Below are 15,886 nucleotides of genomic sequence, written 5' to 3' on the forward strand. Positions count from 1 at the left end.
TGTCCACAATCCTGACATTTGTACAGTTTCTTTCATGTATGGATGCTGTGGTGTTTCACAAGTGATAACTTCCAAGGAAAACACTTCACACACTCCTAGCATTGGTATCGCTTCTCCTCTGTGTAGAGTCTTTTGTGCTTCACCAAATCTGAATTCCAAGCAAAACATTTCTCACACTTCTGGCATTATTACGGTTTCTCTCCCGTATGGAGTCTTTTGTGCTTCACCAAGTCTGAACTCCAAGCAAAACATTTCTCACACTCCTGGCATTGGTATGGCTTCTATCCTGTGTGGAGTGTTTTGTGTTTCACCAGGGCTGAACTGTCAGCAAAACATTTCCCACACTCCTGGCATTGGTATGTCTTCTCTCCTTTATGGAGTTTTTTGTGTATCACAAAGTGTGAACTGTATGCAAAACATTTCCCACAGTCCTGGCATTGGTATGGCTTCTCCCCTGTGTGGAGTCTTTTGTGCCTCACCAAGTATGAATTTAGAGCAAAACATTTCCCACACTCCTGGCATTGGTGTGGCTTCTCTCCTGTGTGAAGTCTTTTGTGCCTCACCAAGTGTGAATTTTTAGCAAAACATTTCCCACACTCCTGGCATTGGTATGGCTTCTCTCCAGTGTGAAGTCTTTTGCATTTCACCAGGGCTGAACTGTCAGCAAAACATTTCCCACACTCCTGGCATTGGTGTGGCTTCTCTCCTGTGTGAAGTCTTTTGTGCCTCACCAAGTATGAACTGCCAGCAAAACATTTCCCACACTCCTGGCATTGGTATGGCTTCTCTCCTGTGTGGAGTCTTTTGTGCCTCACCAAGGCTGAACTGTAGGCAAAACATTTCCCACACTCCTGGCACTGGTATGGTTTCTCTCCAGTGTGAAGTCTTTTGTGTTTCCCCAGGGCTGAACTGTCAGCAAAACATTTCCCACACTCCTGGCATTGGTGTGGCTTCTCTCCTGTGTGAAGTCTTTTGTGCCTCACCAAGTATGAACTGCCAGCAAAACATTTCCCACACTCCTGGCATTGGAATGGCTTCTCTCCTGTGTGAAGTCTTTTGTGTTTCACCAGGGCTGAACTGTCAGCAAAACATTTCCCACACTCCTGGCATTGGTATGGCTTCTCTCCTGTATGGAGTCTTTTATGTTTCACCAAGGTTGAACTGTGAGCAAAATATTTCCCACACTCCTGGCATTGGTATAGTTTCTCTCCTGTATGGAGTATTTTGTGGCTCACCAAGTGTGAACTGCGAAGAAAACATTTCCCACACTCCTGGCATTGGTGTGGCTTCTTTCCTATGTGAAATCTTTTGTGCCTCATCACGTCTGCACTGCGAGCAAAACATTTCCCACATTCCTGGCATTGGTATGGCTTCTCTCCTGGATGGAGTTTTTTGTGCCTCACCAAGTTTGAACTGCGAGCAAAACATTTCCCACACTCTTGACATTTGTATGGCTTCTCTCCTGTGTGGATTCTTTTGTGCTTCACCAAGTGTGAATTTTGAGCAAAACATTTCCCACACTCCTGGCATTGGTATTGCTTCTCTCCTGTGTGGAGTATTCTGTGGCTCACCAAGTGTGAACCTTGGAGAACAGATTTCCCACATTCCTGGCTTATGAAAGCCTCAGTTCCTTCAAAGATTTCTTCTTGGCTCAGACCTGACGATTTGTAATCAGCAATACATTTCGCTGATACTTTCCATTTACAATGGCTTTTCCCAGCACTGAGGGTCTTGTGAAGTGTAAGTCCCATAGTTTGGGTAAAACACTGCCCACATAAATTGCATTTGTAGGGCCTTTCTGTGGCAGAAGCTCCATCTTCTCTATGGTTTTGCTGGCATCTAGGAAGGCCTCCATTGTGTTCCAAATGCTTCCCGTGTTTGTTGTTCCAGTTATCTGCTGTGAAAGAGGACAGAAACAATCATTCTTCAGTGTGTGTGATAAGGACTCTAGGGAAAGAGATGGAAACATACAACATAGATATGGAAGAAAAGAAGATATAACTGCTGTCCTCACCCCACCCCTTGTTTAACTGCCTGGAGCGTCTAAGTTGTTGTTGTTGTCTATTTAAAAATGGACACTCTTTGACTGAGTGGCGCCTCTAAGGGAAAGGTGCTCCAGAGGCTTCCTGTTCCTCAGACCAATCTCTTTTTTTTAAAATTCTGCCTCCTTCTTTCTGGGAGAATGGATGACTTTTCCTTTACATTCCAATGCTCGCCTTTTTCTCTAGCTAAGACTTTACCTTGCTACCACTGTTTTCACAATCGATCCCTCCTTTTCACTTCTCTCCCCCCACCTCTGGTTCTCTCTTCCCATGTTCAATTAAGGTTGGATTTTTCTGCTCCAACGTAGAATGTCCTATAACTAATTTCAGAGAGCTACAGAGATTGTTACGGTTTTGCATGACAAGGCTGGAAAGATACAAGATAGTGACTGTAAAAAAAGAGGAGAACAATAATGAAGGCAGAGAAGGGAACAATAAAAGGAAGGTCTGCAGAACTCAACCAGATATAGTGACCACGTAACACCACCCTGGAAAGAGTGGATATTGCCTCCTAACCATCCCGGTTTGTGAGGAGTGAGAAGACTGTGCACCAGAGGGAAGAGCTGTTGGTAAATCCATTTGCCGCAATCACAGAGTCTTCCTGGAAATACCATTCTGTGGACTGTCCCTTTGTTCAGCCAATTGCTCTGGTTCCAATACCAATATAATTCTTCATGGCTTTTACAAGGGAGCTGCAACTTCTTCACATATGAGAATTTAGGGAAGTGGCAGTGGATATATAAACTATTTCCTGACCTTTAGGGTGGAATAATTATACACAGTGTTTCAAAAAGATGGACTCAGACTGATTTCTGCAATTGTGAATCTACCATGAATGACACTCTCACCACTTGAAAGAGAGGGGCATAGAGTTTGATTACTGCTATATGCCTCTCCCAGTGCACAAAAAGCCCAAGCCCCAGTTATTCACAAGCACAGAACATAAGCCCTGCCTTGAAGACCCTCAGTGATTGAGATGATTTCAGAAATTACTTCCACCAGGGCGCTGCTGATTGGGATCCTGCATTTTGAAATAGAAATCCCCATCAGTGAGGGAGCCTTACCAAGAGAGTCCACCATCCCACGAATCTCCTCCATGGTCTGCACGTGAAAGGCTTTCTGACCAGGATTCAGGAGAGCCCACTCCTCCAAAGAGAAATAGACATCCACGTCCTCAAAGGCAATAGGACCCTGGTGGAAAAAGAACACATTTCCTTCTCACATCAGGGAAATTAAGAAAAATGCTTACAACAACAACAGCAACAACAACAACAACAACAATAATCTTTATTTATATCCCGCCACCATCTCCCCAACGGGGACTCAGGGCAGCTTACATGAGGCCAAGTCCAAACAATATATTAAAGTAAAATAAAACCAAAAACATAGGCAACAACATCATAATTACATAAAAACATATGAATACATTAACAATATAACATTACAATAAACACAATCACAGTGACAGTGGATGGGCCACATGTGCAGGATAAAATGTTAAAAAACTCGGGTGAGATAGGAAGAGGAGCAAGTTATTTGCAAGAGAGAGCTCATAAAAAACGCAGGGTTGTGAAACCAAACTTTCCAATTAGGGGGGGTGTGTACTCCAGTGACAGAAGCGTTGAGGGAAGCAGTAGTGTCATGTTGTGCCCCTACTCACCAAAGGCACAGGGAAAGAGCAAGGTTTTAAGGTTCTTTTTAAAGGTTTCTAAGGTAGGGGCTTTCCTGATCTCTCCAGGTAATGAGTTCCAGAGTTGGGGAACCACAGAGGAGAAGAATCTCTCCCTTGTGCTTGCAAGACAAGCTTTTGAAACTGACAGGGGCGAAAGGAGGGCCTCCCCCAAAGATCGAAGGGCCCGGGTTAGTTCATGGAGAGAGATACGGTCAAGAAGGTTGGGGGGGGGGGGGTCCCTAACCGTTTAGGGCTTTATAGGTGATAACCTGTTGTGAAGGAGTCGTTATTAAACTGCTGCCACCAATTGTAAAGGAGACCGTTTTAATGCCACCGAATGCCACCAAATGTGAAGGTGCGAGTGGTAAAACACCCATTGCCACCTAATCTATGAGGGAAGCCGGGCAACGATCAATATCAGCCTAAGAGCTATTTTATAAAGGAACTGTTAATGACAGAATGTTTTATTCAGTGGATAGCGTAGCGTTTACTATCTCTGGCTGACTGCACTATTGCAAGCTGTTCAACTTAGAAGAAACTGTATCAGGCAGGACTTGAGGAGAACAGTAACAAGTTTATTTTAACAGCAGTATAATAAGTTTAACTGTTTCTTCAAAAGAGGCACAAATCTTGATGGATACATTGGAAAGGTTTCATGAGTAAACTCAGGCAAACACTTCAAAAGGTTTCACAGCTGGCACAACAGGCTTAAACCCAGCCAAACCTTGATTCTTAATTCAGAATCAACAACCCCCTGTACAGGGTCCTTCTCTGCAACCACTTTGGTCACCAATTGATTCCCTGAATCTCCAAGAGATTCAGTTTTTCCCTATAGCACACTGGCTACAGACACATTCCCTGAATCTCCACCAAAAGATTCAGTGTTCTCTCAGTAGCTCTCCGGCCACTGACTAATTCCCTGTTTCTCCCACTAGAGAAATCAGTCTCTTCCTTGTAGCTCACCGGCTTACAACTGCCACTTTCAAAAAGCTGCACCGTGAAATGATAGTTGGCTCCGCCCCCGTTGCTATGGCAACTCAGCTCAAGCCACTAGCCACCATCTCTAACAAAATATAGTCTCCCATACTTACCATCCTTAAACTACTGTTTAAACAACACACAACCATATGAATAAAAGTTACACATTGTCACACCTATACCTTGAATTAGGCCCGGAAAATAAGTGGCACTACTTAAACAGGGGGGTCGACCGCCCCCTGTAACTAGCCCCAGTTATTAATCTGGCTGCCATAAGAAACAGAACATTGAGAGACGTGATCATACATTTCGTTAAAAAGATTCAAAGAGATGAGGTTCTTAAGACGAACAGTAGAAGAACAATATTCTACAAAGGGAAAAAGGTCATAATACTGAAGGAAATACCAGGATTGATACTGAATAGAAGAAAGAAATACAGCTCTCTAGTGGAAGAACTCAAAAGACAGAAAATCAGGTTTAGATGGGAACGTGGAGAAGGATTAATGGCAACATACCAGGAAAAAAAATACTGGATTACAAATGAGGAAGTAGCAAAAGATTTCTTAGGAAAGATCATAAAAGAAAAAGGGAAGAAACCAGAGAATGCAAGGAAAGGTGAGAAGGAAAGAAAAAGGGCCTGCACAGAATCCCCTGAGAAAGAAGACTTAGATGCCGGAAACTACAGAATGGACCTAGGAAAAGGAAACGACACAACGAATCTAAATAAGGTAGAAGAAGAAGCAGAAGAAGTAGAAGAAGAAGCAGAAGGAAAGCGAGAAGAGGAAGGAGAAGAAGGAGAAGAGGAAGAAGAGAAAGAAGAAGGAGAAAGCTAAAGAGGAACTTAATAAAAAAACTGGACTCAATAAGAATATACTCGAACAATATTAATGGTTTTAACTGTAAAGGTAAAAGGAATAAAGTATTTAATAGGATAAAAAAAATCGGTATCATGTGATTGCCTTCCAAGAAACCCACGTCACACAAAAACATGTAGCCCATTTAGATAATAAAAATTTAGGAAAGACATACTATTCCTCAGCAGCGGGAAAAAAAAGAGGGGTGGTTACTTATATAAACAATAACATACCATCACATCAGGCATTCAAAGACGAAGATGGGAGATTTGTAGGGGTAATAATAATAGTAAGAAGCAAAAGAATATTGATATGTAACATATATGCGCCCAATGACTCAAAAACCAAATTTACAGAGAAACTAAAAGCAAATATTAGTGACCAAGAATTTGACCATCTGATTATCATCAGCGACTTCAATGGGGTAATAGATACGACATGGGACAGAAGTAACAAGGAGAACACGGAGAAGAAAGAAGGGAAAAGAAGAGGAGGAGTGCTACCAAAATCACTAACCAATATAATGAAAGAAATGGAGCTAGAAGATATTTGGAGAAGGAAAAATGAAAAAACAAAGGACTATACATTTTACTCGGCAAGACATAGAACATGGTCAAGAATAGATATGGCCTGGGTCTCAAGATCCCTAGCAATTGATATCAACGAAATAAATATCCTACCAAGAATGGAATCAGACCATTGCCCAATCGAAATAAAAATAAAATTCGAGGAGAAAATTAGAAGATGGAGATTAGATGATTATCTACTAAGGAAAGAAGAGGATGTGGAAAAAAATAGGAAGCTATTAAAAGAATATTTTGAGATAAATGAAAATCAGGACATACACCCATTTCTATTGTGGGAAGCAAGCAAAGCAGTGATGCGGGAGAATTTTATCCAACAGAAAGCCATAAAAAACAAAATTAAAAACCAAAAAGAGAAGGAAATACTCAATGAGATATCAGAAGAAGAAACCAAATTAAAGAAAAACCCCAACAACAAAGAAGCCAACAAGAACCTGACAAGGCTAAAAAAACAGAGAGAATTCCTAGAACAAGAAGACAGAGCAAAGCAACTGAAATTCCTACGACAGGATAATTTCGAAAATGCAAACAAACCGGGAAGATGGCTCTCAAACAAACTAAGAAAGAAAAGGGAAACAACATTTGTAACGAGACTGAAAGAGGATGGAAAAATATACACACAAGGAATTTCTCAAAAGACCAATTTGAGAAATTTTACAGAAATCTATACAAAGAAGAAGAAATAGACAAAAATGAAATCTATAAATATCTAGGAGAAAAAAGGATAGCGCACATAACAGTAGAACAAAGAGAAGAGTTAAATAAGGAAATATCTGAACGAGAAATCAAAGAGGCTATAAATGACTTGAAAAGAGACAAAGCGCCCGGGCCAGACGGCCTGACGGCCACATATTACAAAACATTTCAAGAAGAACTAATACCCCATCTGAAGAAAGTCATGAATACAATTAGAGAAAAAAGGGAAATGCCACAAACATGGAAACAAGCAACGATCACCCTAATACATAAGGAGAACACGGACCCAGAAAGCGTCAAAAATTACAGACCCATTTCGTTATTAAACCTAGATTATAAAATATTGGGAAATATCATCTCGGAAAGATTGAAAAAAAAATTAACAAAGCGAATTAAAGAAAAACAAGCGGGCTTTCTACCTAAAAGATCACAAGCAGATAATGTCAGAACGATTGTAAACTTAATAGAATATTATGGGAAAAACATCCAAAAAAAGGTAATGTGTCTGGCGTTAGATGCTGAAAAAGCCTTTGACATGGTAAACTGGAACTTTATTAAAATCTTATTAAAAGAAATGGATGTCGGCTACTACTTTGAAAACATAATTGGCGCAATATATGACAAACAGGAAGCAAAAATTATAGTAAATGGTCAGCAAACAGAAACAATCAATATTCAAAAAGGAACGAGACAGGGATGCCCCATTTCACCCCTAATCTTCATTTTGACTCTCGAGACATTATTAGATAGAATAAGAGAAGACAAAGAGATTGAAGGAGCGCGAATCCAAGGACACAATTATAAAATCAGGGCATTCGTGGACGATATTATAGGAATAATAGAGGAACCAAACAAAAATCTGGAAAAATGGTTGAAGACAATAAAACAATACGGAGAAGTATCAGGATTTAAAATTAACTTGGAAAAGACGAAAGCCATAACAAAAAATATAACAAAAAAAGAGCAGGAAGAACTAAGGAACAAATGGAACATTCAAATCACACAGAAAATAAAATATCTGGAAATAATTTTAACAGCGAAGAACCTACAACTACTAGAAAACAATTACATCGAAAAATGGAAAAAAATTAAAAAAGACCTAGAAAAATGGGGAAATATGAAATTATCTTTACTGGGAAGGATAGCAACTATAAAAATGTCAATACTCCCAAAACTTGTATTCCTATTTCAAAATCTACCTATAATCAGAAACCAAAAAATATTAAATGATTGGAAAAAAGATATAATGAGGTTCATTTGGCAGAAAAAAAACCAAGAATAAATTATAAAAACATGATAGAAGGGAAAAGCAAAGGAGGCCTAGCAACCCCAGACATAAAATCATACCATGATGCATGCGCGTTGATTTGGATAAGAGATTGGACCAAATTAGAGAAGGAAAAAAATTTAAATATAGAAGGAGAAGGGTTAAGACTAGGTTGGCACGCATATGTTGGATACGATAAGGTAAAAAAAGAAAAAAATTCGGAAACCACTTCATCCAATCCTCCCTAATTAAAGTATGGAACAGACACAAAGATAAATTCTATAAAAAAACACCAACTTGGCTATCTCTGCTAGAAGCATCACAGAGAAGAGTAACGGCATGGTATGATTGGCCCAGATATAAGGACATAATAAGAAAGGAAGGAGGAGAATTCAAGATGAAAACCCAAGAAGAATTAAAAAGTATAAACAACAGAATCTCCTGGTATCAATATGAACAAATTAAAGAACACTTTAAGAAAGACAAAGAAAAAGGATTCGAAGAAGGAAAAAACTTTTGGGACAAAATAATGCAATCAGAAAATAAACTAATTTCCAAAATATATAAGAAACTCATAGAAGAAGAAAATAACAAAGAAGAAGGGAAAAATTATTTGAAAAAATGGAGGGAAAATCTGGGAAGAGAAATAAAGAAAGAAGAATGGGAAGAAGTATGGAATAGGAAATTAAAATATTCAAAGGCAATGGAACTTAAAGAAAATTGGATAAAGATGGCCCATAGGAGGTATATCACACCACACAGATTAAGAAAATTCAACAAAAACACAAATACAAAATGCTGGAAATGCGGAGAACAAGAAGGGACGTACTACCACCTATGGTGGACCTGTCCAAAAGCAACAGCATACTGGAAGATAATACAAAAAGCGTTACAAAACGTATTAGAGATAAACAAACTCCCTAAAACCAGAAACTTTCCTACTAGGAATACACAATATAAAAATGGAAAAAAATAAAGACAAAATTCTATTCCTTTTGACAACAGCGGCCAGAATAACATATGCAAAATACTGGAAAAAGAAAGATCCCCCAGATGAAGAAGAATGGTTAACAAAAATATTAGATATAAGAAACATGGACAAACTGACGAACATATTAGCAAAAAAGAAGGGTACTCCAATGGCGGAAACAGACTGGAAACACGTAACAACATACTTAACAAAAGTAAAGAATATGAAAATAATCATTTAAAGGAATATAATTGTGAATATAGAAATAGGGGAGAGCAAGATATAAAAGAAGGAAAAGGAAGAAAGAAGAAGGAACAGGACAAAAACTCTCCAGAGGATACCAGGAAGTCAACACAACATCTACAATAATCACACACACCCCTATCCCTCACTGTATATTTCTAAACTTCTTTTCTCACAATGCACACATAAAAAGAAGGACAACTTGGACATTTTCTAACACATCTATACTATTACCCCTCTTTCCCCCTCTTCCCTCCCCTCTATACTTCCCCTCACAGAGCGAGAAACTTTTACAAGTTTAAAAGTTTCCAGCACTATCTTTATCTATTGCTGTATTTTTTAAGAAAAGAAATAAAGATTATTTTTTTTATATATATGTGTATGTATATATATATATATATATATATATATATATATATATATATAGTCTCCCATACTTACCATCCATAAACTACTGTTTAAACAACACACAACCATATGAATAAAAGTTACACATCGTCACACCTGTACCTTGAATTAGGCCCGGAAAATAAGTGGCACTACTTAAACAGGGGGGTCGACCGCCCCCTGTAACTAACCCCAGTTATTAATCTGGCTGCTGAACGTTGGACAAGTTGTAGTTTCCGGGCCATCTTCAAGGGTAGCCCCACGTAGAGTGCATTGCAGTAGTTCAGAGGTAACTAAGGCATGGACCGCCATGGTCAAGTCAGACTTCATGAGGGAAGGTCGCAGTTGGCGCATGAGTTTCAATTGTGCGAAGGCCCTCCCAGCCACCGCCGACACCTGCGCATCAAGCGTCAGCGCTGAATCCAGGACCCCCAAACTGCGGACCTGTGACTTCAGACATGATTTAGGTTTCTGTTGATTCCATCTTTTGTGTTAAATAATGGCTTCAAACTACAGGACGTGAGATGCCACCTGAACATGAGGAAGAACTTCCTAACTATGTGAGCTGTTCAACAGTGGAACATTCGGCACCAGAGTGTGGTGAAGGCTCCTTCTTTTGATGTTTTTAAGCAGAGCCTGGATGGCCATCTGTCAGGGTGCTTTGATTGCTATTTTCCTGTTTCTTGGCAGGGGATTGGACTGGATGACCCATGAGGACTCTTCCAACTCTAGGATTCTATGCTTGAGCCTGGAACCAGTGACCCCAGGCAGCTCCCTTCCTCCTCTCCCAGGAATCCTTCTGCTTACCTGATTCAGTTCCACTCCATCCCAAAGGGGAAGAATCGGCTGAGGATTCGGCAACAGCATCATTCCAGCCTCTGGGAGAGAGAGAGAGAGAGAGCAAGGTGTGGAAAACTGATCACATACTCATGTCTCAGAGGTGACAATTACAGTCCTAAAAAGAAACCTATGAGGAAATGGCTCCATGAACACTGGAGCGTTCTCCAGCTCAGGAATATGTAAATGTTTGAGTTTAGGCCATTTTATCTCAAGCAGTGCTTTAAGTAGCTTGGATTGAAAGTAGTCCTGGGCTTGGTAGTTCAATGGACTAAAGTTATTCTTTGTGGTCTGTTTGTCTACCATCTCAGTCTTAGGGCTCATCATAGGGCCCGTCCAGACAGGACCTTTATTGCAGTATCAACTCCAATAAAGGAGGGGTTGTCTAACCACAAGGAGAGCCAGCCGAAGCTTGTAATGGAGGATAGGTAAGTTTTTATAACCTTTCTAAGAGGTCTGGGGGCTTGGGGGGAGGTCCTCCAGATGTTCTCTCAGGGGAGTCCGAAGATAACTTCTGGACACCTACCCCAGAAATTATACGCTTCTGGGATAAAGGCCTGTCTGGATGCGGCCTTAGCTTCTTACCCTCCAATATTGCAGCCCCATCTCTTTCCTGCTTGAGTTCCTTCTGCCTGAGACTCTGGGTAGCGTCTGATGGAGGTTTCTCTGATGCAGGGACATTAGACTGGGCTTCAATGCAGCTATCTTGGGCCTGGAAGAGCACAGAGTATTCCTGAAGTAGTATGGAGAAAGATCAGGGTCTTCAAATTTGAGTAGAGCAGCAACTGAGCTTACAGTGGACATGGAGGTGAAAGCAGGAGGGGCAGAGAAGGGGGGGGGGGAGAGGCCAAGGGAGCAGGGTCTGACTTCTCCCTCACATCTGCCTCATCTCGGAAGGAAGGCAGGATGTATGTTTAATCTCTCCACCAGTCCCAAGGTGAGTGAAGCCAAGAGGGAATGCTCTCACCTGTCCTTCCTGCTTCTCGTCCTCTTTCCGACTCAGGAGGAAGCCTTCCGCCAGGGCCACCGCCTGGGAAGAGGTCTCTGCCCCACACTCTCGGACCCAGCTCCCCATCTCTGGGGGCAGGATGCTCAGGAACTGCTCCAGGATCACCAGGTCCAGCATCTCCGCCTTGGTGTGTTGCTCTGGCTTCAGCCACTGGCGGCAGAGAGAGTGGAGGCGGCTGCAAACCTCTCTGGGTCCATCGCCCTCTTGGTAGGAGGAATGCCTGAAGTGCTGGCGCTGTGTGTCTGAGATATAAAGGTCCACACTCTGGGACTTACGTTTAGTTCTTTCCCAGGATGCTCCATTGCTCCCAATTCCTGATTCAGGTCCAGGTGAGTTGGGTCTCTCCATGTTGGAACGACTGTTGGTTGAAGAAGCAAATTGGATCCAAGATGCTTTTCCTCCCACTTCTTTCTAGGGAAAGAAATCCCTGAACAGGCTCGACTCCAAAATGTTCAGCCAACAATCACATTTCCTCTGTGAAAGAAAGGCAGAATTAGACAACTGGCTTCCGGGGGGGGAGGGCTTTTTCTTGGAGAGTAAAAAAAACCCACAAGCCCTTTATTTATTTATTTTGAAAGGGTTAGCAGAACTTAGAACTGTTTAAATGCTGAAATGCAAACCTAAAGAGAAGCTTGTCCCTCTCCTCTGGCCTGCAGAAGACCAAAACCTAAGAGGAGATAATGTATCTAGAAGACACAAGATGTTCTGTTGTCAAGTACGCCCAGGAAGTACCCAGGGTAGGTTAACACCCAAAATGTAACAATAATGTGTGTGTTTACGTAGTTTGTAGAAGGTTATCAGTTAGAGACACTGAAGTACCAAAATATGAGAAAAACATGTTTTTGAATGGTTGATCCGATAAGAGAGGCGTGTGCCCATGACACAGCAAAAAGACATGTATATAAGGTGACTGAAAGATCCAACTGTCCGAGACAGCCTTCTTTGAAGACACTGGTCTGTCTTTGCTGTTTCTCCGTGTGTGGCCACACTTGAATAAAGGTTTTGCTTCACCTACGGAGACTGCTTGCTTTCTGTCGCCCGCCTTGGGGTGCCTAACTAAAGGAGTACCCTTCAATTTCAGGTAATGCTGGGCCCTCTTTCCACTTGGGCCTCTGCTTCTCTGTGAGAGGAAGCCACAGGGAGGAGGGAGCAAGCTTGTTTTCTGCTTCCTTGGAGACTAGGACGCGGAACAATGGCTTCAAACTACAAGAGAGGAGATTCCATCTGAACATTAGGAAGAACTTCCTGACTGTGAGAGCCATTCAGCAGTGGAACTCTCTGCCCTGGAGTGTGGTGGAGGCTCCTTCTTTGGAAGCTTTTAAGCAGAGGCTGGATGGCCATTTGTCAGGGGTGATTTTAATGCTATATTCCTGCTTCTTGGCAGAATGGGGTTGGACTGGATGGCCCATGAGGTCTCTTCCAACTCTTTGATTCTATGATTCTCCGGCCTCCAGACCCACCTGGCCTCCCATTGAGCTCCCATTCAGTCCCAACCCACACTGGATCCCCCCCGTGATTCCTTCAGCCGATGCCTCATGATCCATAGCCTTCCTTGTGAAGAAGAACCAAGAGACAAAAATCAATATAACGATTAAACCAAAATACTTGAAAATCCAGATGGCAAGCAGATACTCTGGAATATTTAAAACTCTGGCCCTCCCTCCAAGTGTTTTGGGCTTCGGTCCCTCTTTGGCCTTTTGGAGAAGGTCAGGGAAGAAGACTCACCGGAAGGAGAAGAAGCAGAAGGAGGAGAAGATGATGAGAGAAGAGACAGGCAGCAAGGAGGAGGACCACCTGCTGCAATGCAACCTGAGCCCTGCTACATGCACAATGGAGGACCTTCTTGCAGCAACCCCAGAGGCACTCCAAGTGGCCAGATACTGGTCAAAGGAGATTTAATCAACTACCAAGTTTGCAAACTCTGTGTTTTGTCTGATTGTTTTTGTTAAAAATGTAATACAAATGCCTGGTTGCTGATGACATGATAAATAAACTAAATAGGAGGAGGAGAGAGAGAGAGAGAGAGAGAGAGAGAGAGAGAGAGAGAGAGAGAGTGCAAAGGAACAGCCTCCCCTCTCCCAGCCAGGCAAGGAAGAGTGAAGGGGAAGGAGTTTGCCTCCTAGAGGGACAGGAAAGGCGGGTCTAAGGAGGCCACTTCCTTCCTGCCTCTCTGGGAACCACACTCCCTGCCCTTAACCCTTCCTTGCCCAGTGTTACACTGGAAGGAGGGGGAAAGAGCATCTCTCCAAAGCCCTGCAACCAGAGGACTAAAGTTGATGGCAGAGATAGAATCATGGAAGAAAAAATCCGTATTCATAGGGCTGTTAGATATCTTATCTCCCTGCCAAACCCTTGATCCCCATCCCCACTGAACATTAAGGGGATTCCATTAGACTGGGGAGCAGAGGTATGGCCAATATCATGGAGTAATAAGGAGACATCCCCAGCCAGCCCCAGTACAACTGACTGTAACTCAGTGAGGGGCAGATTTCCATCCACTGATCAATAAAATAAACATAGAACCTGAAATAGATTTAGTGTGCTTGAGGTTTTGATGGAGCAACTCATGCCTTTACTTCTCAATCCATTGACCTGGTTGGGGATAGAAATAGTAATACGGGTTCCTAGATGTAGTCATGGAAGGAAAAAATGCCTATTCATAGGATAGTTAGTCAAAGGTATTCTCTCCCTGCCAAACCCTTGCTCCCCAACCCCACTGAACATTAAGAGGATTCCATCCATCCAGGGAGCAGAGCAGGGCAGAACCTCCACCCACAACAACAAGGAGCGACTTGACAAACTACAAGTCGCTTCTGGTGTGAGAGAATTGGCCGTCTGCAAGGACGTTGCCCAGGGGACGCCTGAATGATTTGATTTTTTTTATCATCCTTGTGGGAGGCTTCTCTCATGTCCCCGCATGAGGAGCTGGAGCTGATAGAGGGAGCTCATCCTCCTCTCCCCAGATTCGAACCTATGACCTGTCGGTCTTCAGTCCTGCCAGCACAGCGGTTTAACCCACTGCGCCACCGGGGGCTCACCCACAACATAAAATCAACAGAGAAAGAAGGTCTCAGCTGTGGTCAAGTCCCAGGGCTCCCTTTTCCCAAGGAGGAGGAACGTAGACTTGAGTGGGAGATACAGCCAAAGCACCCACCACAAGCAGGCTGTTCCTTGCCCGCAGCCTTTGAGGCATCTCCTGCTGCAATGGCCACTTTCCAAAGCAGCTCTCTGCCAAGACCTGGGAAGTTTCATTCAGAGTTTGGTTAGAAGGGTGTCACTGAGTTAGTTCCACATTTCTGTCCCAGCAGCTTATAGTGCTGGGGGATGTCAACGTCCATGCAGAGGCCACCCTCTCAGGAGCAGCTCAGGACTTCATGGCTACCACGTCAACTCTGGAGCGGTCCCAAGTGGTTTCTGGCCCAACCCACAGGGCAGGACAGACATTGGACTTGGATTTCTGTCAGGGAAGGAAGGAAGATGGCCGTGTGGAGGAACCGCCTTTATTCCTCTTGCCGTGGACCGATCATCCTCCGTCCAGGCTTAGGCTTCCTGTGCCCCTCACCTGCCCAGGGCGGGAGGACCTATTGAAATGCTCCGCCCCAGAAGGCTTCTGGGCCCAGAGTGTCAGGATTTGAAATGGTGGGCTGACTGGAGAGAGATGTGTCAGCAGCTAATTGGCTGAGTGTGCCAGGGGCCAGGCTTCTGATTGGCTGCTGAGGCCAAGAGTTCTAACTGCCATTCTGTTCTCTCTTTGGACAGGGATGAAAAATGGCTGGCTGCCAACTCTCTTGAAGCTGGATCCTTTTGAGGCCTGAGACATATTTTAGGACTGATTTCAAAGGGCGATTTAATTCCTCTGTTCCCTGCCTGAATTCAGAGAGACTGATGTACACATTGTTACCCTGTATACATCTCTTTACTCTTTGTTTCATAAGCCTGAGTGACATTTTATTATACAGCAGGATATATATTGGTTTAAATACTGAGGTAAACCTTCTACTTCCTCTGCTTATATACATTTACCAACCCTCACACAGAGGGCTTCTGGCGGCTCTTGGGGAATTTCCCGCCACCCTGGTCGGTGCTCCTGTCGATGCTCCGCTCACTCGCTGGAATGGTGAGACGGAGAGGGCAAGAGACACCATCGCTCCGGGACGTCCCGTCTCTCATCTCAGAGCGAACCCAGCTCTTTGGTTCCCTGAGGAGCTGGCAGTGATGAGGCATGAGAAGACGAGACGCGACAGCGTGTGGGGCACATCTCACAGTGAATCAGACCAAACATGCGTATTTAAGGTCGTATTCCGGGGCAGTGGAGGCCACAAACAAATCTTCCATTGCGACCGACAC

The 15,886-nt window shown here is 43.1% G+C and overlaps 1 protein-coding gene and 1 pseudogene across 1 annotated transcript; both read right to left on the minus strand.

The window, feature by feature from the left end:
• The window catches only part of LOC132766023 (zinc finger protein 93-like), a 77,556-nt pseudogene extending 67,004 nt beyond the window's left edge, over positions 1 to 10,552 (minus strand).
• Positions 210 to 13,661, minus strand: LOC132767772 (zinc finger protein 93-like). Its single transcript, XM_067465200.1, has 6 exons — positions 13,265 to 13,661; positions 11,498 to 12,013; positions 11,116 to 11,242; positions 10,501 to 10,571; positions 3,107 to 3,233; positions 210 to 1,897 (listed from the first exon to the last, which is right to left on the minus strand). Exons 2-6 carry the CDS (start codon positions 11,885 to 11,887, stop codon positions 282 to 284), a joined length of 2,331 nt encoding a protein of 776 aa, XP_067321301.1. The 5' UTR covers positions 11,888 to 12,013; positions 13,265 to 13,661; the 3' UTR covers positions 210 to 281.
• Between the last annotated feature and the right edge of the window lie 2,225 nt (positions 13,662 to 15,886).

The sequence above is a fragment of the Anolis sagrei genome, chromosome 2 (genome assembly GCF_037176765.1).
Source record: "Anolis sagrei isolate rAnoSag1 chromosome 2, rAnoSag1.mat, whole genome shotgun sequence".
NCBI classification, from domain to species: Eukaryota; Metazoa; Chordata; class Lepidosauria; order Squamata; family Dactyloidae; genus Anolis; species Anolis sagrei.

What these genes read in the sequence shown, in the direction of transcription:
- LOC132767772 (XM_067465200.1), bottom strand. Translation starts at nt 11,887, where the DNA reads ATGGAGAGACCCAACTCACCTGGACCTGAATCAGGAATTGGGAGCAAT. An exon ending in TGGGGCTGCAATATTGGAGG is followed by an intron (nt 10,572 to 11,115) that starts GTAAGAAGCTAA and finishes TCTCTCTCCCAG; the next exon opens with AGGCTGGAATGATGCTGTTG. An exon ending in ATGGAGTGGAACTGAATCAG is followed by an intron (nt 3,234 to 10,500) that starts GTAAGCAGAAGG and finishes TTTTTCCACCAG; the next exon opens with GGTCCTATTGCCTTTGAGGA.